At 42.8% G+C, this 24,960-nt stretch overlaps 1 protein-coding gene across 1 annotated transcript in view; it reads right to left on the bottom strand.

Moving 5' to 3' along the window:
* LOC149289393 (protein Jade-1-like) overlaps positions 1-22,994 on the bottom strand; it is a 32,662-nt gene extending 9,668 nt beyond the window's left edge. Inside the window, exons 1-7 of the mRNA XM_089490705.1 lie at positions 22,943-22,994; positions 15,536-15,615; positions 14,896-15,053; positions 12,686-12,876; positions 10,226-10,437; positions 9,395-9,562; positions 7,219-7,335 (exon numbers count right to left, since the gene is read on the bottom strand). Coding sequence (XP_089346831.1) covers positions 7,219-7,335; positions 9,395-9,562; positions 10,226-10,437; positions 12,686-12,876; positions 14,896-15,053; positions 15,536-15,615; positions 22,943-22,994 — 978 coding nt within the window. The remainder of the gene's footprint in view (positions 1-7,218; positions 7,336-9,394; positions 9,563-10,225; positions 10,438-12,685; positions 12,877-14,895; positions 15,054-15,535; positions 15,616-22,942) is intronic.
* Between the last annotated feature and the right edge of the window lie 1,966 nt (positions 22,995-24,960).

Genomic DNA, 24,960 nt, shown 5'->3' with positions numbered 1-24,960 from the left:
GGCAGCGGTGGGACGAATCCCACGACTTGGGTGAAATCCAAACCACCAACTGGGATTGCAGACGAGAGACACCGAGAGAGCTCCTGGAGGTTTGTAGCAAAGGAAAGGCTACTCTGATTGCGGACTGCAGAGAGATGGACCGGCACCAGGATGCCCCAGAGGAGAGCCTCGGACTGAGTGCTCTACAAAAGAACATTCTATGGCACTTATCCCTGTACCCAGGAGGGGCTACATCGGAGCAAGTGACGGCGGTGATTAAAATGTGTCACCGGGAACTGAGCCAGAGTGGGTCTGTATCTCCCAGACTAGGGGAACAGAACACCAAAATATCATACCAGGATATTCAACCCTTCCGAGAACCAGAGGGTGAGAGAGACCGGGTTACAGCCGAGGTGTGTGAGCTGGAACACCAGCAATGGCAGTTAGAGTCTGCGCCCGCAGACTGGAGGGATGATTTCTCCCATCCCCACTTTGAAACGTACTGGGCACAGTACTGGACAATGTGGGATCTACGAGAACCCGTTGCCGGAGTGGGAAGACGAATTGAGGGGTCTCATATATGCAGAGCTCGACCTCCAGAGCCGCTACCAGGGATTCTCCCAGCAGTTAGCAGGTGAAGACCACAGCGACCCTCTGATGCTGTATAGCCCCATCGACCCAGGACTGATATATGATGCCTTCCAATTTGACTCGTCCTTCGGAAGCCCCTGCCAGTACCGCAGGGATACAATCTGGGACAACCGTGCAGAAGTCCTGGTTTATGCTATTCCCCCCGAGCTGGAGGCTGTTATGGATTGCCTGGTCCAAGAGGAATGGCAGCTCGAGGGGGACTATAAAGAATTGCTGCGGAGAGTGGAGCTCCAGGAGTTACAAGGAGACTGGGAGCATGGTACTACAACTTGCGGGAGTGGGACCGAGGTCCTCTTCACCTACTCCTCGGCCCCTGCCCTGGTGAGAAGAACCGAGGTCCTCGCCAGCAAAAAGAAGCGGAGGAGGAAGCCAAAAGCTCCGACCCAAGTCCCCACCAACAACCCTGACTGCTCTACCCCGGCAGAAGAGATGACTGTCCCCACCGCCCGAGTAAGTGGCACAATCCCCCTCACCAAACCCTTATCTATGCCCGTAGAAGCCAGGGCCCCAGATTGTCCCCCTGATTTCCCGAGTGTCCTGGGAGAAGTCCGGGTCACTGCCCCAGAGGTTCCCACTGAAGTCCCCGGTGACCCGGTAGAGGCACCGTTCCCTAACCTAGCGAGGACGCCAGAGGGGCTGCCGAGTTCCCTGGGTCCTCTCAGTAGCCTGGCGCAGGCCCTGGTTCCTATCCCTGTGTTCTCCGAAGTGATCCCTGGTTCCCCAAGTGTCCTCCTAGAAGCCCAGGTCACTGTCCCAGAGTGTTCCTCTGACTCTCCCCGTGCCCAGGCAGAGGCACTTGTCCCAGAGAGGAAGATCGAGGGTCTGCTTAACCCTCCCGGTGGTATAGTATTGGCACCTGTCCCTGCCCCGGAGTATTCCCCTGGGTCCCCCGAGTACCCCGCAGAGCTGCTTAGCTCGCCCAATAACCCTGTAAGGGCACCTGTTCCTGTCCCAGAGTGTCCCCTAGGTCACTCCAGTGTCCCGGTAGAGGCCTCGCTTACTACCTCTACGTGTTTCCCTGGTTCCCAGAGTGCCCCCGGCCCGATCAGCAGGGTTTTCCTTCCATGCAACCACCCTGGCCTGGCAGCTGCCCCAGACTCCGTTCCCAAGACTAGGGAGCAAGAGTCTCCACGTGCCCCTGTTACCCCGGTGAGGGGGATAGTCATGTGCCCCCGGCTGAGCTGGGACCGTCCTCCAATTCACAGAGGACTACTGACTATCCTTTTGGGCAACCAGGGCCCTGGCCCACCTTCAATGGATGATTCTGACAAAGGGGGCCATGAACTAAGGCCTGCACCTGTGAACTTTGTCCACTCGGACAGCCTGCAGCAGACCCGTGTGGATCTGCCTGGTCTGCCGGACCGTTGGTCAAGGGGGAGATCTGTGACAGGGCCAGGCTAGCTGGCTCATATGTCATATGAAGTTTAGCCGGGTCACGGAGCACTTTTGTGTCCGGTTCTGTATACCGTGACCCGGTAATATATTATATTGTGTTTATTGTGTAACCGGCCCAGAGACTGATGTGGATTCAGCCCCAGCCTTCAAGGAGACGATCCTCTAATCTGGCTGGGGCTCTTAATCAGCCAACACAGCCCTGTCTGCCCAGACGGCACCCGCACTACAGGGGGGATAACACAGGTGGGGGAACCCATTGTATTCTGTAATCCCCTCACCTGATACATCCCCTGTATACTGATGGGATTTGTGATGGGATGTGGCTGATGGGATTGGGGGTTGGGTTCGGTACACACTGCATTGAGATTGTATATAAGTTCTGTGTGTTTGTAATAAAGAGAGTTCTTCTTGGTTTACTACGAATGGTGGTCTGGATGACCCGTGGATAGCTGAGTGCGATCCGTATGAGGGACTGACTGGCGATTCCTCAGCCCTCAAACAGGGGGACCCAGCCTTGGGTACGGTGACCCTGTAACACCCCCCTGGGTTAATGTCTTTTCTAAGTTATGGTAATCGGGCAAAAGAAAGTAGCCATTGTGGGCCCCTGGCCATTCTTTGCCGAGCTTTTATAGCATGCAGATCAATGCACTGTATATTTAGTAGTATATACATCGCTAAGTGAATGCAGGCAAAAATAAGACCTACGTACTGGATTCAAGAAAAAAGAAAAAACTCTACAGCTTTGCACAGTTCTATTCTTTGCTAGAAGTATGAGATCTAAAACTCGTTTACGAGATCATGACACAGAAATTAAGACTGTACACAACAAAATAACAAGAATTTTATGACACGTTTATTTTTGTAGCTTATTGCTAAGCACTACTGACTTTTTGCATGTACACACGTCATTCTTTAATTATGCACTGATTACTGCAATTTGTGCGCAGTTAATTCCGTTTATTGAAAGTTTTACCCAAATCTGACCAGAGCATTAGCAGGGTTATTTCTAATTCATCAAATGGGAATTGGGTTTTAAGAGTCAGGCACACTATACAGGGCAGCAAACCTGCCCGTGATAGGACTTGTGTAATTAGCTTGGCAATCATGCGTTTAACGGAATCGAGATGCAGTCATACCAAATGGCCATCATCAGGCCCGGACTGGCCATCGGGCACACCGGGCGTTTGCCCGGTGGGCCGGGCCGCATTGACTTAGGGGCTGATGGAGCTGCAGCTCCAGGCCCCTACCCTACCCACGGCCGCATTAACGCGGCCGCACAGGGTTTAAATTAAAACATCGGGGTTTTTTTAACTTTATTTAACATCCTCCATGTTTATTTAACATGGAGGATGTTAAATAAAGTTAAAAAAAACCCGATGTTTTAATTTAAACCCTGTGCGGCCGCAAACCCCTAAGGCCGGCCCTGGTGGGGGCTTCCCGGCCCCTTAGAGCAGGACCGGCCTTTGGGGTGTGCGACCACACAGGGCGTCACACTCTAGGGGGCGGTCCGCACCGGGTGCCGCTCATCAGGGGGTGCCAACTTGCGGCACCCGGCACCCCTCCAGAGACGGACAGTAATGTCCGCCGCTGGAGGAGCAGGCTCGCAAGGGAGCGGTATCGGAGGTCTTTAACAGACCTCCGGTTCCCTTGAGTGATTTTAAGCCGGGTTCAACCCGGCTTAAAATCACTCAAGGGAGCCGGAGGTCTGCTAAAGACCTCCGATACCGCTCCCTTGTGATCCGCGCGCCAACAGCTGCTGTGCGCCGGGGTTTGTTGTTAGATCCCGGCGCACAACACTGAAGCCGCGCCCACCGCTGTCCGTGCCCTCTGAACCGGAAGAAGACAGAGAAGACAGAAGAACTGAAGAAGAGGAGCGAAGAGGAGGAAAAGGAGCTGTAAGGAGAAAAGAGGAAAGGTAGGAAAATATTCAGTGAGAGTGGATTAGTATATATGTGTGGATTGGTATATATGTGTGGATTGGTATATATGTGTGGATTGGTATATACGTGTGGATTGGTATATACGTGTGGATTGGTAAGTGTGTGAGAGTGATGGGTGTTATGCTGTACCATTTCCAATGTCTTTTTCATGATCTAATTATGCTCTAAAAGTACATCATAACTCCCATCACTCTATACTGTTCCATACAGTGGCAGAGCTGGGAGGCAGAGGCCTTGCACCCTCACCGCAGGACTCCTGAAAGGTAAGTGAACTTCAAAGAGGGAGAGGGTAGATAGTTAGGAGGGGGTAGATAGGGAGAAGGGCGTGAGACGGGGGAAAGGGGGTGGATAGGGGGAAAGGGGGTAGATAGGGGAGAAGGGAGTGAGAAGGGGTAGATGGGGCAGAAGGGAGTGAGAAGGGGTAGATAGGGCAATCATACTCCTATCATGCCAAGTCTGCGAGTACATCCTGGAATCTGGGTATGCCTGGGCATGATAGGAATGTGATTGCTGTTAACAATCATATATATATACATATAATATTGTTTTTTAATTGTTTTGTCCTATTTTGGTGTGTTACTTACTTTAAATAAAAGGGTTTTTTTTATGGTGTGGGGAGGTCATTTTCGGTTTCGGACAGGTAAATGCTGCATTTTCGGTTTCAGTCCAGAATTCGTTTCGGTGCATCCCTACTACTAAGTGGTAGGCCTACACCACAACAATGTTTGGTGTAGTATATAGTGATTGGGGTTATGCTGCACTATTGTCAATGTCTGGCTCAATGTATAGTGATAGGGATTACGCTGTACCACTGTCAATGTGTGCCTCAGTATATAGTAATAGGTGTTATGCTGTACCACCGTCATTGTCTGCCTCAGTATATAGTGGTAGGTGTTATGCTGTACCACCGTCAATTTCTGCCTCAGTATATAGTGATAAGTATTATGCTGTACCACCGTCAATGTCTGCCTCAGTATATAATGATAACAGTGAGAAGAGGCAGAGGTGGTAGATAGTGATACAGGGGGATAGATAGTGAGAAAGGGGAGTTTTGTTACAAGTTTTTATTCCTTTCTTTTTTTGGGATGGGGGGGCACCAGAGGAGTAGTCCGCACAGGGCGCCAGAACACCTAAGGCCGGCTCTGCCTTAGAGTGGCGGACCCGGTTGCAGTTGCGGCGGGCTTAAGGGGCTCTGCCTTAATGCGGCCATATAGGCCCAGTCAGTCCGGTCCTGACTGGGCCTATTTTAAGGTAGGAGCCTGGAGCTGCAGCTCCATCAGCCCCTAAGTCAATCCTGCCCTGCCACAGGCGCCCTGTGCGGACTACTCCCAGTTGCTGCTTGCTCTGGCAACAAGGTAAATAGGGTGAGGGAAGGGGCTGCAGTGAGAAGGGGCAGAGGGGGGTTAGGTAGTGAGAAAGGGGGAGAGGGGATAGATAGAGGCGGTACATATTGAGAAGTGGGGAAGGGGGTTACATAGTGAAAAGGGGGAACATAGTGAGAAGGGGCAGATAAGATGATGAGAGGGGGTAGTGTGAATGCGTATGAGAATGAATGAATAAATGTGTGGATGAATTGTGTGAATGCGTATGACAATTAATGAATTCATGTGTGGATGAATTGCTTGAATGATTTGTGAGACTGCATTAATGAATGTGTTAATGATTTGTGTGAATGATTAAATGCAAAGATGGTACATGAAGGGTGGGCTTTAACAATAAATAAATAAATAAATAAATATGGGCTGCTCAGGCTTAAATGCCCGGGCCTATTTTTTGTCCCAGTCCGGGCCTGGCCATCATATAAATGGGGGGTTATACACATTCTTTCAATTCTATATATTTATTATATTCTATCATTTCAATATAATAAATAAGCACTCCCATCATATTTTTATACTGAATGCGTATTATAGTTAACTTTGTTACAGACTCCAATGCATTCTAGAGTTATCAAAGTTATTCTGTTTAATTTAACTCCTCCCACAGCTGCCGCCACTTCAAGCTGGGAGCATACAGCAGTATGCTTTGTGTACATGCTGGGCAAAAAAAAAACTCTCATTCTGGCTAACAAGGGTGGCAGCAGCCAATCATATGTATCCTATGTGAACATGGCTGTTTTGCTAGCAAAGATGTGATTGGCTGCTGCTTCAAGGTTAGAGTGGTAATGAGTATATACAATAGACTTGCATACACATCAGTTAGAGAAAGCCGACGGAAGTCTCATTTTCCATCTCTGATAACTAAAGAATGTATCTTCCGATTTGCATGCAGTAACATGTATTGCCCACGCAAAGTTGACTCCAACATAGATTAAATATAAAAATACAATTTGGGGGACAAGCCTGAACTTTAAATTGAAATAATGCTATTGCATAAGCTAACTGAACAGAATGCTATACTTATTAGAGATACAACATACGGAACTATTTTATATGGGACAGTTCTTTCCTATGTACATGAGTTTTACTTAGGAAAAGTAAAGTAACAACTAAACAATAAGCAAAGAATGGAGGAATTAAGACAAATTGCCCCAGTAGATAATTAGCAATGATAGCATCAAACCACTACTGTCCGTAGTAAAGCAGTAAAGAAGTCATAGTGACATCTGCGCTGATGTCAAATCATCCCTAAGGATTAATTAAACGTTACAAACAACTGAGGACTCAAACACAGTCTTTGGAAAGGTTTATCCATTACATTATCCCATAAGTAACTTCATCACACGCACTATTTGCAGGAGAAACATGTCAACTGCATAACTACATACGGTGCAGGTCATTTGGTGACAACGCCTGCACTATGATCACGTGTTCACTGCCACCACGCTAGCAAGGAGCAAGCATAAAGTGCCACCAATGAAGAATGGACCTTTACAAAGTACTTTGTATGTATTTTAATATGCATTATTTACCTGTAAAAAAAAATTAAAAAATAAAATGCAACCCGTTTGCATTTGGAAGATCTTTATGCATAAGTATACAGGAGGTCTTGTTAACCCACCTCGAACACTCACATGTACAGTGCGCATGCACACAGATAAGTAGGAGATGCAGAGAATGCGTGTAAATTCATAAAGGTCATTCGGATGAACCTCACTATGCACTTGCACACAAAATGAAGAAAAAAAAAAAAAAAAAGATTTTTTTTTATTTAAACAAATGCGTTCCTATAATATTTTTTATTAATTAATACGGTGCCATTATATTCCACAGTGTAGCACACACGTATTAAAATTGCATTCGGGAAGGATTACCTGTATAGAGGCCCCGGTCTTGTCATTGCATAAGCTGCAGACTAGTGCCCAGCGACTGCTGGGGATATGAGACAGCTTGGTAATAGGTTCCATCTTTTCTGGGCTCCCAATGCTCACCTAAAAAATGAGTGGAATCACGCGCATCTATGTTATTTATCGGTAAGGACACATTTAGAAGCGCAGGTTGCACAGGCACTTGAAGAATTAGATGTGAATATTTCTGTGTTACAGTGGGGAAAAAAGTTTTTAGTCAGCCACCAATTGTGCAAGTTCTCCCACTTATAAAGATGAGAGAGGCCTGTAATTTTCACCATAGGTACACTTCACCTATGAGAGACAGAATGAGACAACAAAGTCCATAAATCACATTGTCTGATTTTTAAAGAATTTATTTGCAAATTATGGTGGAAAATAAGTATTTGGTCAATAACAAAAATTCATATCAATACTTTGTTATATACCCTTTGTTGGCAATGACAGAGGTCAAACGTTTTCTGTAAGTCTTCACAAGGTTTTCACACACTGTTGCTGGTATTTTGGACAATTCGTCCATGTAGATCTCCTCTAGAGCAGTGATGTTTTGGGGCTCTCGCTGGGCAACACGGACTTTCAAATCCCTCCAAAGGTTTTCTATGGGGTTGAGATCTGGAGACTGGCTAGGCCACTCCAGGACCTTGAAATGCTTCTTACGAAGCCACTCCTTAGTTGCCCGGGCGGTGTCTTTGGGATCATTGTCATGCTGAAAGACCCCGCCACGTTTCATCTTCAATGCCCTTGCTGATGGAAGGAGGTTTTCACTCAAAATCTCACAATACATGGCCCCATTCATTCTTTCCTTTACACGGATCAGTCGTCCTGGTCCCTTTGCAGAAAAACAGCCCCAAAGCATGATGTTTCCACCCCCATGCTTCTCCGTAGGCATGGTGTTCTTTGGATGCAACTTTCTCCTCCAAACACGACGAGTTGAGTTTCTACCAAAAAGTTCTACCTTGGTTTCATCTGACCATATGACATTCGCCCAATCCTCTTCTGGATCATCCAAATGCTTTCTAGCAAACTTCAGACGGACCTGGACATGTACTGGCTTAAGCAGGGGGACACGTCTGGCACTGCATGATTTTGACACCACAGGGTGAGATCTTGCGTGGAGCCCCAGATCGAGCGAGATTTATCAGTGGTCCTGTATGTCTTCCATTTTCGAATAATTGATCCCACAGTTGATTTCTTCACACCAAGCTGCTTGCCTATTGCAGATTCAGTCTTCCCAGCCTGGTGCAGGTCTACAATTTTGTTTCTGGTGTCCTTCGACAGCTCTTTGGTCTTGGCAATAGTGGGCTTTGGCGTGTGACTGTTTGAGATTGTGGACAGGTGTTTTTTATACTGATAACAAGTTCACACAGGTGCCAGTAATACAGGTAACGAGTGGAGGACAGAGCAGACTCTTAAAGAAGATGTTACAGGTCTGTGAGAGCCAGATATCTTGCTTGTTTGTAGGTGACCAAATACTTATTTTACCGAGGAATTTACTAATTAATTGATTAGAAATCCTACAATGTGATTTCCTGTATTCTTTCCCTCCATTCTGTCTCTCATAGTTGAAGTATACCTATGGTGAAAATTACCGGCCTGTCTCATCTTTTTAAGTGGGAGAACTTGCACAATTGGTGGCTGACTAAATACTTTTTTGCCCCATTGTAAGTAAATAAGACCCCATTCAAATGAATATCAGGATCGACTCTAACACAGCAAATTACTAAATTAAAGCAACAGTCAGATGCAAAATATTGAAGTGGAGAGAATATATTATATGCTTAACACAGTTCAGATACTACAGCCTAGAAGAAGAACCCAAGTCTAAGAGAAATAAAACAAAAATATTGCACGGTCCCGAAGACGCATTCAGTACTAAAACACTAAAATAAAAGAACGTCGTTAGTGAAAATGGTTCACATAATGTTTTACTTGTCTATTCCATTAATACACCTGTATATGTAGATTCCATACCACCTAAAATGTTATTTTTCCCATATCAATATACATGAACATTGCTCAGGGGTTTACAATTTTGGTGGATGATTACAATAATCCTGGGAGATCTAGAAGGTGGACTACCCTCTAGTTTCTGACCCATGGACAAAGCTTCTCTGGGTCATAAATGAAAAGGTACAAAACATACCTCAGGAATCCACAGAGCGCAGCTGACATGAACCCATTTGGTGCCGCTACGTGTGGGCTTCATGGCGCCCCCTTTTTTAGGGCACAGTAAGCACTTTGGCTGTACCCCCAGTGCACACGTACGACAGAGCCAGCTTCCTTCTGGCACTTTCAAGATGCCGTAACATGCCTGCAAAAACAATAGAGGAATGTATCAAACACTCATCATTCAGCAGACTTTAGCAGTCAAACATAATAGGTTCAAGGAGATTACGAAAATGTTCCCATTAAAACAAACATTAGCTAATGGTAAATAAGTCAGCATCAGCTCTCGAGCGGCACTTCATGTATACAAGAAATAGCCACGTAAGACATTTTCCTCATATTCAGTGATATTTATGATATAATGTGTTTTGCTCATCTAAAACCGTTAGGTGGAGGACATGTCATGTGCTTCATAAGAGCCAAAAGTTGAGTGACCCTGACCAAGTGCACCTAACACCATCAGTGCCTGTATAGTGCATTGTAACTAAAAGTGAAAATACAGACATAAATACTAATTGCTGGAAAGAAGAAAGTTGATGAGGTCATGTGAATCAGTTCATGATAGCACAGCTCACAACGAGCTAAGAGCCAAGTGCAAATGACTCCTAGAGGACAGCCACGACATCTTCCCTAAGTAATAACTGCCATTTTTATTATTATTATGTCCACAGCATTAAATAATTATTTGACTAAGCCTGGAGAGCTGCTGGTTGCCAATATGGCTGGCAGATGCTCATTTACAATCAATACCCTAACAGAAAAAGAGCACTAGTCCGTGAAGAAGAATTTTAATACAAAGAGTGCTAACCTGGTGCACACAAATGTTACACTTATCACAGAAAACCATCTCATTTCCATCTTCTCCATCGGGGGACTGGCAAACATCACACACGACATCTTCATCGTACTCTATCCCAAGGCCTTCCTCCGTCTCTATGGCGTGGTTCATGTTGTCGTAGCATCTCTGCTCGAACTCTTCCATGACCCGCTCCATGAGGTACTCATCAAACTGGGCCATGCCTGGGTGAACAAGAAAGATAAAGTAAGGGGGATACAAAACAACAAAAATCAAATACAAAGGTTTTAAGGCCGGGCAACTATTGTGCCCTGCAATAGTAAGAAAATAAAACAAGGAACACAGATATACACACTCCATATACAGGATCAAAAGATTATTTAGGTCAAAACATGTACCAACGTACAACCTCAACAAACCAGACAAAAAAACCCAAACATGACTGTGTTGTCCTAAAGAAAACATCACCGAAGTTTATTACTTAATGGTATTACTTAAATTATTAGCAGGAATAATACCTGTCAGGTAGTTTTTACACTCTGCATTAAGATTGGAGTTACAGATATTTGCCTTATTGCTTGTGAATTATATTTTCAATGTTTACTCCTCATTTTATGAATGAGGACCTGTGACATTCGACAGTGTTTAGGACATAGAAGAAATGCCATAACTATATACCTTCTTTGTTTATTACTCTGTGAGATAAAACTGTGTTTGATATTATCTAAGACAGGGCTCGACAAATCCCAGGCGCCAGGTCGCCATGGCGACTCAGAATTTTGTCCTGGCGCCTAGGTGTTTGTCAGCCTGTGATCGCGGGGGCACTGCTGCTGTCTGCCCAGGAGTCTGGGCAGACAGCACAGCCACTCAGAGCCCTCCCCCGAGCCTGAGATCCCTCCCACTGAGTGATTCTGTAGGCTGAAACCACAGGCAGCTTCAGGAAAGGGGGTTGAGTGTTGATTGTGGGGACCTGACACAACATCCCCCTGCTGCCTGATCGCTCCATGAGAGCGAAAGTGCAGCGTTAACCCCTTTAATGCCGCATTTTAGGGGTTAATTCCCATTTTGTACGGGGCTCTGCTGCTGGTGGTCTGCCTGGAAGCCCAGGCAGGCCAGCAACAGCAAAAACGAGCCCCCACAAGCCCTTTGATGATTCCTGTAGGCATGGAAGCCTACAGCAGTCATCAGAGACTCGCCCCTGCAATGGCTGGTCTATAGACCAGCAATTGCGTCCCAGCTGCAGCTTCAGGGACAGAGAGAGAGGGTTCTTTGGTCTCCACATGAGTGTGGAGGCTAGCCCCAACACCCCCCTGCTGCCTGATCGCTCCATGAGAGCGACAGTGCAGCGTTAACCCCTTCAATTCCACAATTGTGTATAACACATTCGTGGCATTGCAGAGGTTAACATTTGTCCCCACAGGCTGGTGGGGACTAAATATCAGTCAATGCTGTGCTCCAATAGATCAGCAGCATTGAAAGCGTTAAAAAATATATATATAAAAATAAATAAATAAATAAATAAATACAACAAAAACCAGCACTGACCTGAAAGTCCAGGGTGCTTCCAGGTCAAATGCTGTGGGTTTAGTAAGTGGGCTGATGATGATCAGATCACTCCTAACCAACTGTTAGTTTAAAAAAAAATCCTGGCTCCTAACTTTTTTAGCTGGCGCCTAGATTCACAACAAATTTGTCAAGCCCTGATGTAAGACTCTATAAGTACGGATGCCTGAAGTGGTCTTCATTCTAGAATTGTATGCTTTACAGGTCATTGTTTATTGTTAAAGGACATATATGAACCACTAAGTGACACCTTGACTGGTGAAAATGTCACCTGGAAATCCTGTCATGTCCTATTAGTATTAAAGAGCCTTTCTTAGCCAAATGCTTACGCAATCCTAATCCTGTCTGGTTTATGCTTAGGACTCATGGACCATCACTATTTTGCCATTTTGGATTAGTATGTATGCTTCTCCCCATAATTTTGGGGTGAACTAGTAAAATGCGTAGCGAAACTACATTATGTCCCGTAACACGGCGTTCCAAGCCATTTTTATACACTTTCTGGAAGTACACGATTTATTTTACTTCTGTGGGTAATTATGACTTGTAAGACGACTTTTTTTGTGTGCACAGCAAATAACTGTGAAATTAATTGGGAACGCATGAAGAACTGAGGTTATCGTCTGACAAAATACTATTTTTAGTGCAAAGAAATAACACAAATTTGATGTTAATGAAGCCATACTGAAAGAGACAGACTCCTGCCTTATGATCTCTTACAAAATCTACAGAAAGCTGTGGCACTCGTAGGGTTAAGACGTGCTACTTTTCCTACCTGTGGACTATGCTGTATTCAAAAGGCCCAGATCAATAAATATTCATGGTTCACTGGCATTAAGGTGACATAAAAAAAAACCCAGCAGCCCAATTAAACATTAGCGTTATTCAGAGGCCAGTACCAAGTCTTACCCATTTCTCTTAAATCTTCATTAATTAACTCCAACCAGGCAACGTCCATCTCATTAAGATCATAGCGACAGACGCCATCAGCCAGAGTCCGGATGTCGACATACCCCAATTCTGGAGGTTCTGTACCAGAGGAGTGGACGTACTTTCGAGGCCTAGAATACGTGACCACCTTCTCCTTCTCAGCAAGGACCCTGCGCAGTACAGAAAATGACACAAACAAGCAATCATTATAAGGCATTTAATTAGAAAGTCTCAACGGGAGGGTCAAAAGGGTGAGCTTGTGGTGCAAAATCAAACCACATTTGATAACTTGCATGTCTTTCTTAGAAAAAGTTACTTCTGCTACTAGATATGAATTCCTAGACCGATACATCACACCAGTAAAATTAGAAACTTGGCTTTGCTTGTAATGAACATTTCTCAGACAAGTGCCTAACTGTCCTGCTTCCGAAAATCCACCAGCTAAAGGCATTCAAGTACAGAGAAAAACCACCAACACCAGGAAAGGTTCTTGTTAGATGCAGTGATGTGCAGAGATGAAATCAGAAGCAAAACAGCAGAAAACTAGGAGCTGAACAAGTAACTTCTTCAAGACTGTGGTCAGAGAACTTGCCCCTAAGAGTATAATGTACACTGGACCTCTCCTGCCACTAGAAAACCCATAACTCATCATCAAGAGGTCATCAGCTCAACTTCTCTGTCAAAGATTCCAATTGCCACCAAGAGATGATATATTGCCCCTATAAAACTCAGTCGTCGAGAATATTTTTCTTCTCCGGATTCTGTCAGTTAATCTCTAATAAAAATAATAATTCCTTGTTCTTTTAGCTGGTTAGAAGTAAAAGGAAAATAAAAAGGCTAATAATACGCAGGTAAACAGCTGGTGGATCTCCACAGGGATCTCCTAAACAAATGTGAATGTGAAATAATACGCAGAAAAACACACTGGTTCTCCTGCCTACGCATCTCCGCAAACCACTGTTTCAAGTCATCGCTTCACAGTTTGCAGCCACTCAAAGTACATCCAACGCAGCGCAACAACCAGAATTTAGACTTTGATTTCCACCTTACAAACCCAGCTGGTTGGTGCCACCTGGAAACCAATTTGTCCAGAATGACTGTAACTGAGGCAGGGGCAAGTCAGTTCACGCAGATCTTTTTTGATAAAATAATACGAGGTGGCGCTAAGAATACTTGAAGTTACATAAACTTTCCAGCCAATGAAAAAGGCTTAATATAAAAAAAAAAAAAGAAACATTTTGAGGAAACATAAGGGAAATGGACAGGCTGCACAGTTCTTGAACATATTTACGGTACTTTTCAGGATGTGCATAGCGGAAGTCTAGTCCGGAAATCTGCTAGTCCTTATTATAGGTTAATGTCTTTGAACCCACCCCATCATGCCCTGTAGTTCTTTTCCATAAAACTGTCACCCCTCTAAAACCTTGTTCCCCTCACCAAGCTGCATAGAGTGCTATTAACAAAATATTCGACAAGGAGTTTGGGTCTCTAAAACATTACCGCTTAAAAAAAAAAAAATAATAATCAAACATTGATCTTGGTTTTTGTCATTTCAAATTCACTTATATTAGAGAATAATTAGGAAGTCTTAGTAAATTCCAATGGCAATGTATACATTTGCATCTTTCATAGGTAAAAAAAAAAATATTACAAAAAAAGTACAGTAAAATAATGCTGCAAGGCTAGCTGGATTTCTTTGGATTATTATATGACGTGGCTGTATGTCTATGGAACTCTCGTGGAATTTCACCCTGTGCTGTGCTTAGAAGCTATGTATAAAAGTAGCAGACACATTCAAATAGAGGAGACCACGTAACAGTGGGTTAGAAATGAAAATGTGACATACCTTGTGTCATCATCAGCACGTCTCCACCAACATTTCTTAAAGCACTTGGGAAACATCATATGCTTTGGATTGGTTTTTAGACATGTTCATTTTCATGCAAGTATATTCTAATTTTATATTATTCTGCACAACTTCTTTCTGTATGAAAGCAGTCATACCCAACAAATTGCCTTCATGTAGTAGAAAAGGCACCCCCCTCTGCAGTCGCAGGTGGATACCACCACATGCTAACCACTTGCACACAACAGGCTTGTTAGTTTACACTCCATCGTGCAGAATGAACGGCAGCTTTTTGTGAATTCTAGTGTTCTATCCACCCTATATTCTCTCCTCTCGCTCTTACCTGGCAATGGGCTCAGGGATAAATTCTGGATTCACTGGCACTTGAACACCCTTCTCCCATTCCTGCCGCCATGGGTCGGCCAGCACATAATAGTCTTCTGCGTTCAGCTGGTGTGAATCATGCAGTTTCATGGCAGTGATGAGATCTGTTCGAAACACCTGCAAAGACATTGAGTTATTGGAATTGTGAGACATTTCATTACAATGCTAACAGCGTCCGTATAATTTACCAGGACAGAAAATGTCCTGCGACGGGCTTTTTATCTGAGCTTCTGAATACGCAAAAGTGAATTATGTGAAGTGAGAAGATTTAAGGTTGTCCAGAAAAGGAAAAAAAAAAAGAGAAATAGTAATAGTATGTGAAGAGATGGAGCAAATTAATAAACATACAGAAACATGTGATGATATCTGTGGGAATGCTATGTTGAAAGAATGTAATGAAACCTAAAACTGATAAGTCAGCCAAAACGTGAAACAGTACATATACGTTACATATATGTTAATTGTACTGTTCTGCATTTAGCTCCAACCTTAATGCCCCCTAAATATCCCAGATCAAAACTGCCGGACCGTGACGTCTGACAGTGACGTGTCGACAGTCCAACACAGTACAATGACACTAGCTACAAACAGCACAATACCTCAGATGGCTTCTGGTCTTTGTGTCCCGATCTCCTGCCATGTTGGGACTTTGATTGCTGAGACCAAGTTGTCGATAGACCTTGAGAACAAAAAACACACACTTTAGTTAACATTACCCTTTTGCACATGCATTCTAACTACGGGAGAATGCATGTGAAGACTAGTTTACTATATTAGCAGTTGTACACTGCGGTGACGTTATAGCTCATTCTCTTTGGGTGTACCAACTTTAATGGAACAACCATTTTTATAATGGAGATAAAGTACCAGCTTGGTGGAATTCAAATAGGAAATTTGGAAACCCCAATCTAGACACAGCTCTAAGTTACACCATTTTACAATCACTTGCCCCAGGCCTTCTAAACCTGTGCTTGAAACCCAAGACGACATGGATTCCATGAGCATTACTGAATACTTCATATAAAAGTCAATGGCATGCTTGAAAAAAAAAACGTCCTTAACTTACACACACATTATATATATATATATATATATATATATATATATATATATATATATATATATATATATATATTGTGAGCTGGGATCATGTAACCACACAGTCTTAAGGTTTGAAATACCACATAAGGCTGAATTATTTTTAGAATTGTAGTCCTTTTTATTAAAAGGTCTGTAAACAAACATAAATAAAACAAACATAAAGAAAAGCCTTGCTCTCTGAGCACTTACTGACAAACAACAACTAACTATCGTTGGACGGCTTACCCGCTACCAACAAAAAAACATTTAGCACAGACCTTTTTCGTTTAGGAACCGTTCAGCAGATTTGTTTAGGAGAAAATGCAGTCTCACTCACTGCTTGTATGTTTCTCACCTGACTAACTTACAGGGCTCCTTTTTGTAGCAGCCCCCTGCTGCTCATTGGTAACAGGTGAGTAAATCTCTGAACCAGAACTCCTGGACTGGCTGCATCACCTGCTGCAAGTAAACTGTGGAGTGGAGCACTGGCCCTCCCTTCTCTCCAAATGCTCCACCCCAGGGACCCAAAGATAACTACAACATTACCATTACTTTGCTGGTAACAAAACATTCTCCCTGGGGTTATCGAATACATTGCACTGCAGTATTTTGTGGGAAATGTACATGTTATCCACCACAATGCCCTGTTCCCTGTCACAATATATATATATATATATATATATATATACATACAGACAAACATACATATATACACACACACACACACACACACACTACCCTTGGAAAGACTGGTATGCACAGTTTATCGTTATACACCATCACACATTTGTCAAGGTACAGCAGACACATTTGTAAAACACCCCTGGGCTTTATGGTCGTTATCCTTCTCAATACACCAGGTCTTCTGAGAAAAAAAGTTAAGATGTAGATTTATGGAAAGGTGTGAAAATAAAAAAAACTGCTCCAGGGAGGACAGAAACCTCATCAAACCAGACTTGTTTTACAGATCAAAAGGTCAAAATACATCTGTGATGGAGGAGCTTTTCTTTTTTTCTTGTTGACAGTTCTACAGAGAGAAAGGGGTTCCGGAGAAGTAAATGTTATAGAAAAGGGCAGGTCAAAGGAAAGAGTGCAGCTAATGCACAGATTTCGTAGAAGAACATTAAAAATATAGGTCCAGAAAAACAAAGCGTTTCATGAAAGACAGCTCTTTTTTTCTCTCTCTTTAAAGCAAACAAGAACGAGACATTTGTACATTTGCTGATTCAGTCGAAACGGAAAGCCAAGCAAAGTGCAGGATAACCCAATACTGTAATTATCCCTTATTTCAAGCTGACCCAGAAGATTACTGCGGAGAAGATCTGTTGGGGCAACACAAGAATTAAGCCTCCTGCTGTTTTCTGGTAAAGTGCAGTCTATCATCGTCTACACATCCAGGCAACATTTCTCCAGAACAGCAGCAGAAGACCAAGGCGTTAAACACACTTCATGTAATAAGTTTTGTTATTAATTCATTCATTTGACTTTTGATTAATTTGCACTTAGCAAAGCAGTTAGATGTTTTTGTTTAATGACCTCCTGTCTGTCTCGGTGGGCATTCTACAATTACTTAAAAATAAGCATGCATAGAAAGCGCTCCCATTGATTTCATCCTCACGCACAGTCCGTCAATAATCGGACTAAAGATGGCAGCTGCAGTTTCAACCTCAGGTACGTGAATAAGATGACCAACTTGTGCGATTGCACACTTTATGTACCCAGACGCATTTTGGGGCTCCTAAACATGCAACAAGGGGCTGCCCTAAGTTGTTATGTACTAACGAGGGTTCAACATACCAACAAATTTTACAATGAAATGAAATAGCTGACAAATATTCCACACAAATACAAAAATAAATATGAATAATGCCCACTCACACACACACACACCTGTCAAGAAACTTTTACATTAGTCAAAAAACACAGAGAATTCGCAGAATGCTGTGCTATGCGGTAACTTTTAATATTATAGATTTCAATCTAACTTCTACAGACCTCAATTAGCAAATTCCTTTTAAGATTTATTTTTTTCATGGATACTTTGCCAATCATATGCACTTTAATTATTTGGAGTTATGTGCACCTTCTGAAGGTACAGAATGCATACAGAAATCCTACAAACAACTTTAACATTGGTGGGGCTGCATATTACAATTATCATATAATCAGGAGGAAATTATTCAGATGAGGGATAGCAATGTAGCAGGGGCAGATGCCATCTAGGCTACTGAAAGACTGGCCTTTAGTAATATTTTATTGTTAACAGTTCCAGTTCTCACCACAAGGGGCAACCTTTTGCCGCCTGCAGCCACATTTTAGGCACCATTTTCCATTTGGTACAGTCTACAAAGCAGCAGTGTGTATAGCCGTAACGAAATAATTTTAACTTTTTGGTTGTTTTTAAGCACTATATTACTGAGCCATGTGGCTGGAGCTTGCTTATATACCATGATACATTATGGCACAAATTATTTAAGGATAAACTATAAGATTCAATGAAATCAGAAGAGGCAATTACAGGAACAGAGCACGCAACTCTATTAACAAGCACGGCAAAAACTAGGCTAGACTTCCATGCGCTAATGCACCGAACATCAGGCATAGCTTTCATACCATCTGCTTGAGAAAGAGTTAATGAGAATGTCAACCCAGACTCGTTATTCATATGGCACGTGAGAAACAGCCGAAATTATTTATATAACTGATATTCAGCAAAAAGCGTATGGTTAGGCCAGTCTCTGCAGGTTTTTGATGGGGTGCTGTAACACAACTTTTTTTAAGGAAACACGCCTAAAAGTGATTACAGAAGGGCAGCCACGTGTGGCAGGAGCTGATCTCTCCTTGTCGAGTTGCATTTCATATTGCCGCTGAGTAGTAAAACGTATTCATTATAGACTCCAGATGTCAGCGAGTTCCTTGTTTGTACACAAAACATAGACTTCTTAGAATGGAGAAAAGGCTGTGCTCAGCAATGTGTGCCTACACATGATCGTTACGCACTGTCTGCATGCTGCCGGTGCCCATGGGGTGGGGAAATCTACACGCTGCCAAGCAAAGTAGAACCGTTCCAAATGGTAAAGACAGCCTCAAATTACAGACACCATAATTATAAGGTAACCCTATGAATGTGGCATGCACAAAACACAGACACCTTCACATAACTAAAAGGCACTGAAAATTAAACTTCTTTACCAAGAGTATTTTGTACCATAAAAACCTGGAGCTTTTTACATTTTTCCCCCCAACCATGATGAACCTTTTTAGTAAAGTCTCATGTTTATACCAATGAAGGAAGGTAGCAGTTGCGGAACCCTGCACTAGGAACCATCAGACAGGTTTTGAAGCCCACTTGTTTCATGTTAGCATTGAACGTCATGAAGGGCTGAACAGGCTAAATATATGTTCACACATATCTGCAGGGGGGAAAAAAAGCCAGCTCAAGATCTCAGCGCTATCGAATAAATAATAAAATCCACAATCTCAATGGGACGGGTAATTTTTCTCCAATTTTCAATGTCAGTGCTGAGCACCTGAGAAGGTCTTCCCTGTGGGAGGCAGCAATTACCTAAGAGCTTACTCTCTAGCCCTGCCAAACAGCGCTTTTAACATGTGCGGTAACGCATCCCGTTTCTAACAGCTAATTAAAGCTTCTTCTGCCTTATTATTTTTTCAGACTAACAAGTAAATAAGATACGCGGGAATCATTAACTGTATCCTGACTTCTGGGTGCTGCAGTTTAACTTTTAACCTTGCAAGGCGATGTCAAATAGCAGCAGCGGCATCAATTAATTAATCAACACTCTTCTTCACATTGTTTAGATGAGAGTCGTTTGAAGCTTTTCTTAGGTTTAATCTTCCCATTTCAGGAGTTTTAGAATGCTGCTTCGGCAGTAGCAGAGGCTGTCTTTCATTTTTATATATAACTAAACTGTGTTTTGTTTTTTTTACCAAACCACATCTTAATGAGTCATACTTTTTGGCGAGCTAGTCATTTTCATAACTAAATATTAAATAGAATTGTCCCTAGTACTAAATATGAAAAAAAAAAAAAGAATCAATATTGGGTTATTAAGTTGTTTTTCACGTTAAAATCTCAAAAGTGATATTTTCCCCGCTGCATAACTAACCTCCTCTTCCTGAGCTACTGCCGATTTCTGGTTATTTTCAATATTTGTAGCTTGCTGAAACTGGTGCAAGATTTAGGAAGGAGGAGGAGAGCTAAATGTTTGTGCCAATTATGTTCCAAAGGAGGTATGATAAAATGAATAATGCAAATCTCATAAAAATTCATCAGCCGTTTTTAAAGGTGCTTAAAGCATACAAAACAGCTTTCTAGTGCTCTATTTATTAACATGAAGCCTTTTTTTCGGGGAGGTAGGCAACGTTTAAGCTGTGGTTCCTGTGCCTTCTGAGAACAGCCTGGTGGTTGGAAGGCAGAACTTCCTGACCAACACAGGATGAGAAGATGGTAAGCAAAACCCTGACGACTCCCGGTCAGTATCGCAGCCAAGGCCTGACAGATGAGTAAACAATATCTACAGATATTGAGGCCATTTTGCCAAAGTAAGCAAACAGCCCTAGGTAGAAAATTGAGCATAGTTATTTGTACTGCAAGGTCGAGATAAAGGATTTTGAAGTATTTCATAATGTACTGCAGCATTTGGTATAGATTATGAAGCCATTATGACCTGCCTGTCTGCTATTTCTTCATGGATGTCACAACGCTACCTAAAACTTAATCTTTCCAAAACCGAACTCATTAACTTCCCTCTCTACTACCTGAATTCTCTATCACCATTAATAACACAACTATCTCTCCTACTAACCAGGCCCGATGCCTTGGGGTCATCCTTGACTCAAACCTCTCCTTCATTCCTCACATTCAGTCCCTCGCCAGACCCTGCCCATTCCTCACCCTAGAATCCACAGTTCATTCACTTATTTCCCGTCTTGACTACTGCAACACTCTTCTGGTTGGCATTCCACTGTCTCGACTCTCTCCTCTGCAGTCTGTCCTAAATGCTGTTGCTAGGCTTATCTTCCGCTCCTCTTCTGCTTCCCCAATCTGTGAAATCCTCCACTGGCTCCCTATTACCTTTCAAATTAAATTTAAAATCCTGGTACTAACATATAAGGCCACCCATAATACTGTTCCTCCATACATTTCTGCCCTCATAAGCAAATACTCTCCTACTCGATCCCTACGTTCTTCCCATGGGCTAAGGCTCTCCTCCTCACTTATCACCTCTTCCTTTTCCCATCTAAAAGAATTCACTTGGGCTGCACCATATCTCTGGAATCTACTCCCAAGGAACCTTTAGCATTCACCCTCCTTCCCAACATTCAAGAAACATCTCAAAACTCACTTCTTCAGAGAAGCATACCATCTTGGCTGCTAGAACTTCCCTATCAGATACAACCACCACACTACCTCTCACCCTTTCTCTATGCCTTATATTTGTCACCCCATTCCCTCAAGATTGTAAGCTTGCGAGCAGGGCTCTCTCCACCTAATGTATCGGTTTGTCAGATTTGCTTCATTGCCTCCCATACCAGCTTGGGGCTAAACAGGACTACAAAGTGTTCCTCATGGAACAGGGAGAATGGGGGCAATGGAATTATAGCACAATTATACTAAAAAAGTCAGGTTGCCCGGCCCTTTAAGTAAACAAACGTATTGTATAAAGTACAAAATGCATGCATTTTTCACCGCATTGGAACACTTAAATCAGTTATGTAGTTATGCAAAATTCTCTATCATTGTAACATGTGATCTCCTAAACAGGTGAACAAGGGAGTGTTTTGTCTTGTGGTGCCAGTTTCCTCATTGCTGAAACATTAGAAGGTAACGTGCTTTAGTTTGCTTGCCTTGCCGCTGAATACACGCACCAACAATGTGCTGTTGTTTACTACGGGATGAGTGCCGGTTACTATGTGGTCACCATCGGCTGCCACAAAACAGAAGCTTTAATGGAGTGTTTGTAGAAACGAGTTTGTTTAAAATGATAAAGTAGGAAGCAGACAATCTATTAGGGAATAAACAGGATGTTAATTTTATATATATAGCCCAAAACAAAACTGAAAAAAATGAGAAAGGTAGAAGCAAGGGTCTAGCGAATGCATGAGAGCAGTTTAGGAGTGTTTTGGAAAATGTTACATTTGCATGACTGTTCATATACTCATGTACAAGATTCAACTTGAATAAAGAGAAGAACAGATTATATAATAGTCTAACAATCGTACTTTTGATGACACTTATTGAAAAACAATAAGGAGTTGTTTTAGTGGGTAACATTTGACCTATGCGTGGTGCTAGCCAAGTGGCTAGGAAATGCATTGGTGAAAGGCTATTTATAATCTAAATCCTCCTTCCAGTATCTCTATGCAGGCATTATTCTTATGTTAAGCAAGTCTAAGTCACATCAAGTAAGTCTCTGTTATTACTTTGAAGCAACCGGTACACGTCTATGAGTTGAGTATTTTAACAGGAATTCAGTGACAGCCTCAGGATGTGAAAAGCGCTCCTTGAAAAAGAGCTTAATAGTCTCATGCTATGCAGTCCCATTACACCGCAACTCAGCATTAAGTTAATTCAGCCTTATGTGTGTCTGCAGGCAGTGTGCCTTCAAAGAAGCACGTGCGTCCAGCTGCTGGAATACTTGAAGGGGAGACTGTCGCGTCATGTCATTTTATTATGTTAATCAAATTCATCAATTCAAACCACCTATAAGCTTGTGATCTTGGTCTGGCAGGAATTGCGATTAAACTAAAAAGCACCACTAAGCATTTGATCATTGTTCCAAATGCCACCTAATACAACTTTCTGCCCTTTAACTTTTTATCACACATGATGGCTTTTACCAATACTAAACAGGACTCCACTGGCCGTGTCTGTGGATGGAGGGGTCGTATAGGAAAACACTTACTGCCATTGTCATCAGAATCTTCACTGCTGCTGGGAAGCTTTGCTCGTTTCATCGCTTGCAACGGTAAGCAGTCGGCTGTCCGAAAAGAAAAAGAAAGGGTTACATTAAGTCATCTTACCAAACCACCATAGCAAACGATTACATTACGAAATGGTGTGGCTTTTTATTACCAAGCCACCATAATTATTCCATATCTGGTAGTAGGCCAGACCGGTGGTGGAAAAAAGGTCCTGGCACTTCAAATCTTGCAGTCACTAAATGATGCGTGCGTGAGTGCATGCTACAATCTACGAACGCAATATATTGAAGATTCTACGTTCTCTAGTTCCTCTCAATTTTTCTTCAACTTCAAAAAATAGTAGGGCTTGCTCATTTGGGACACTTCTCTCCCCACAAGGAGCCAGGGACTCAAAACCATTATTAGTGGCCTTATACAGGAGAATATTCATGAAAATACGTCATTCCTGGTTACTAAAAATATCACTATGACTTCTTACTATGCCTCAAAACACACCAGATGCAGATACTGTACATAATTATTCTTGGAATATAAGAAAAGGCTTATTATTGCATCCACAAATTTATATTCTCCAAAAGAAAAAAAGCAGAAAAACACCGCGTGTTGGAATAAAGCCCTTAAACACATGTAAATCAGTGTAATACTATTTATTATATCCACAGAAAAAGGAGGACATAACTACTTTTCAAGCTGGAAAACATTTCAGATTTCAATCTCTCAGTCAGCACAAGACCATGTCCTGCTGCGTAAATACTACACATTGTGAAAACAAAGCAGGGGACATGGAGAGCTATGTCAGAGGCCTAGCTTTAGAAAAAGAACTACTTATTATATTTGCTGTCAGAAGTAGTCAGGGGGGCAGCTCCATTTTATAACATCGGAATAATGCATGTGGAATCACCAAGCAACTGTAACTTTTTGCGATGCTGCACGTGTGCAATGGTGACTAGATCATTGGTGACTACTGTTCTAGGACAGTTGGGATTGCAGATACTCAATCTCTGTACAGACCCTCTGTAAAATCATTGCAGCTCCCAGGTGGTCACCTTGCAACACTATGAAGCTAAGCGATGAAAGGTGGCTCTCTGGGTAAAGTGTTGTAATGCCTCTGATCCTAAGGCACCCAACCCAACCAATGTGGCCCCCAACACAGGTCTCCCCATTTAGACAACTCAGATGTTGAGGGGGCATGTTAATATACAAGTACAATTTTATTCATTTTTATTCACACCAACTAAAGTGAATTTTTAGTGATGTCACTGAGCTTGGTACAACTGGGGAGCTGTGGGCTGTAAAAACCGCGGGCCATAAAAATATTCACGTTGGCAATTTTACAGGGGGTTGTTTCATCTGCTCTGCTGAATGTAACAGTAACTACTGAATGCAGAAAAATGTTATTCTTATAGTGTCAAATTTTACCTTCTCTGTAGTTTTTCAGTGAATGATAAATTGTCATGTGATACAAACCCACAAATAAATCGTTGTCATTGAAACTAAATAAAATCAGCCTGGATATTTCTGTTATGTTTATATGACAGATTTGGTAAATGATCACAACATGCCAGAGAGCTCAGTGGAACAGCACCTTTAATGTTTTTTTTAACAACTAAATAAGAAAAACTCCGTTCTACATATCCTGTATGTCCCATCCTCTCTACCCTCAAAGATAGGTATCCTACAGCATGCAGAGCAGTGACATATACAGACCTAGGGTGTCAAGTCCAGTGGGCAGCAGTGCCGGATTCAAAGGAGATCTTTGATCTCCCTAATTGCCCATTTCCGCTACGCTGGCTTAGCACAAACCTCCATAGACTGTATTAAAAGGCACTGTGCAGCTTTAAGATAAGGCGAGCCGGGATATGGCGTCCATTTCTTAAATGTGCACAGCGCCTTTTATTGTCCTGGAGATGCCGACCGTGGAGGGGACAGGGGCGCTGCCCTAGGACAGCCACACAGGTAAACACATCAATAAAACACAGGACAGAATAAACCCAAGGGA

Source organism: Sceloporus occidentalis, unplaced genomic scaffold (assembly GCF_023333645.1).
Source record: "Sceloporus occidentalis isolate IW3139 unplaced genomic scaffold, rSceOcc1.0.p SCAF_46, whole genome shotgun sequence".
NCBI classification, from domain to species: Eukaryota; Metazoa; Chordata; class Lepidosauria; order Squamata; family Phrynosomatidae; genus Sceloporus; species Sceloporus occidentalis.
Note: the sequence above shows the minus strand (reverse complement) of the source record. Positions and strands in the feature narration are given on the sequence as shown.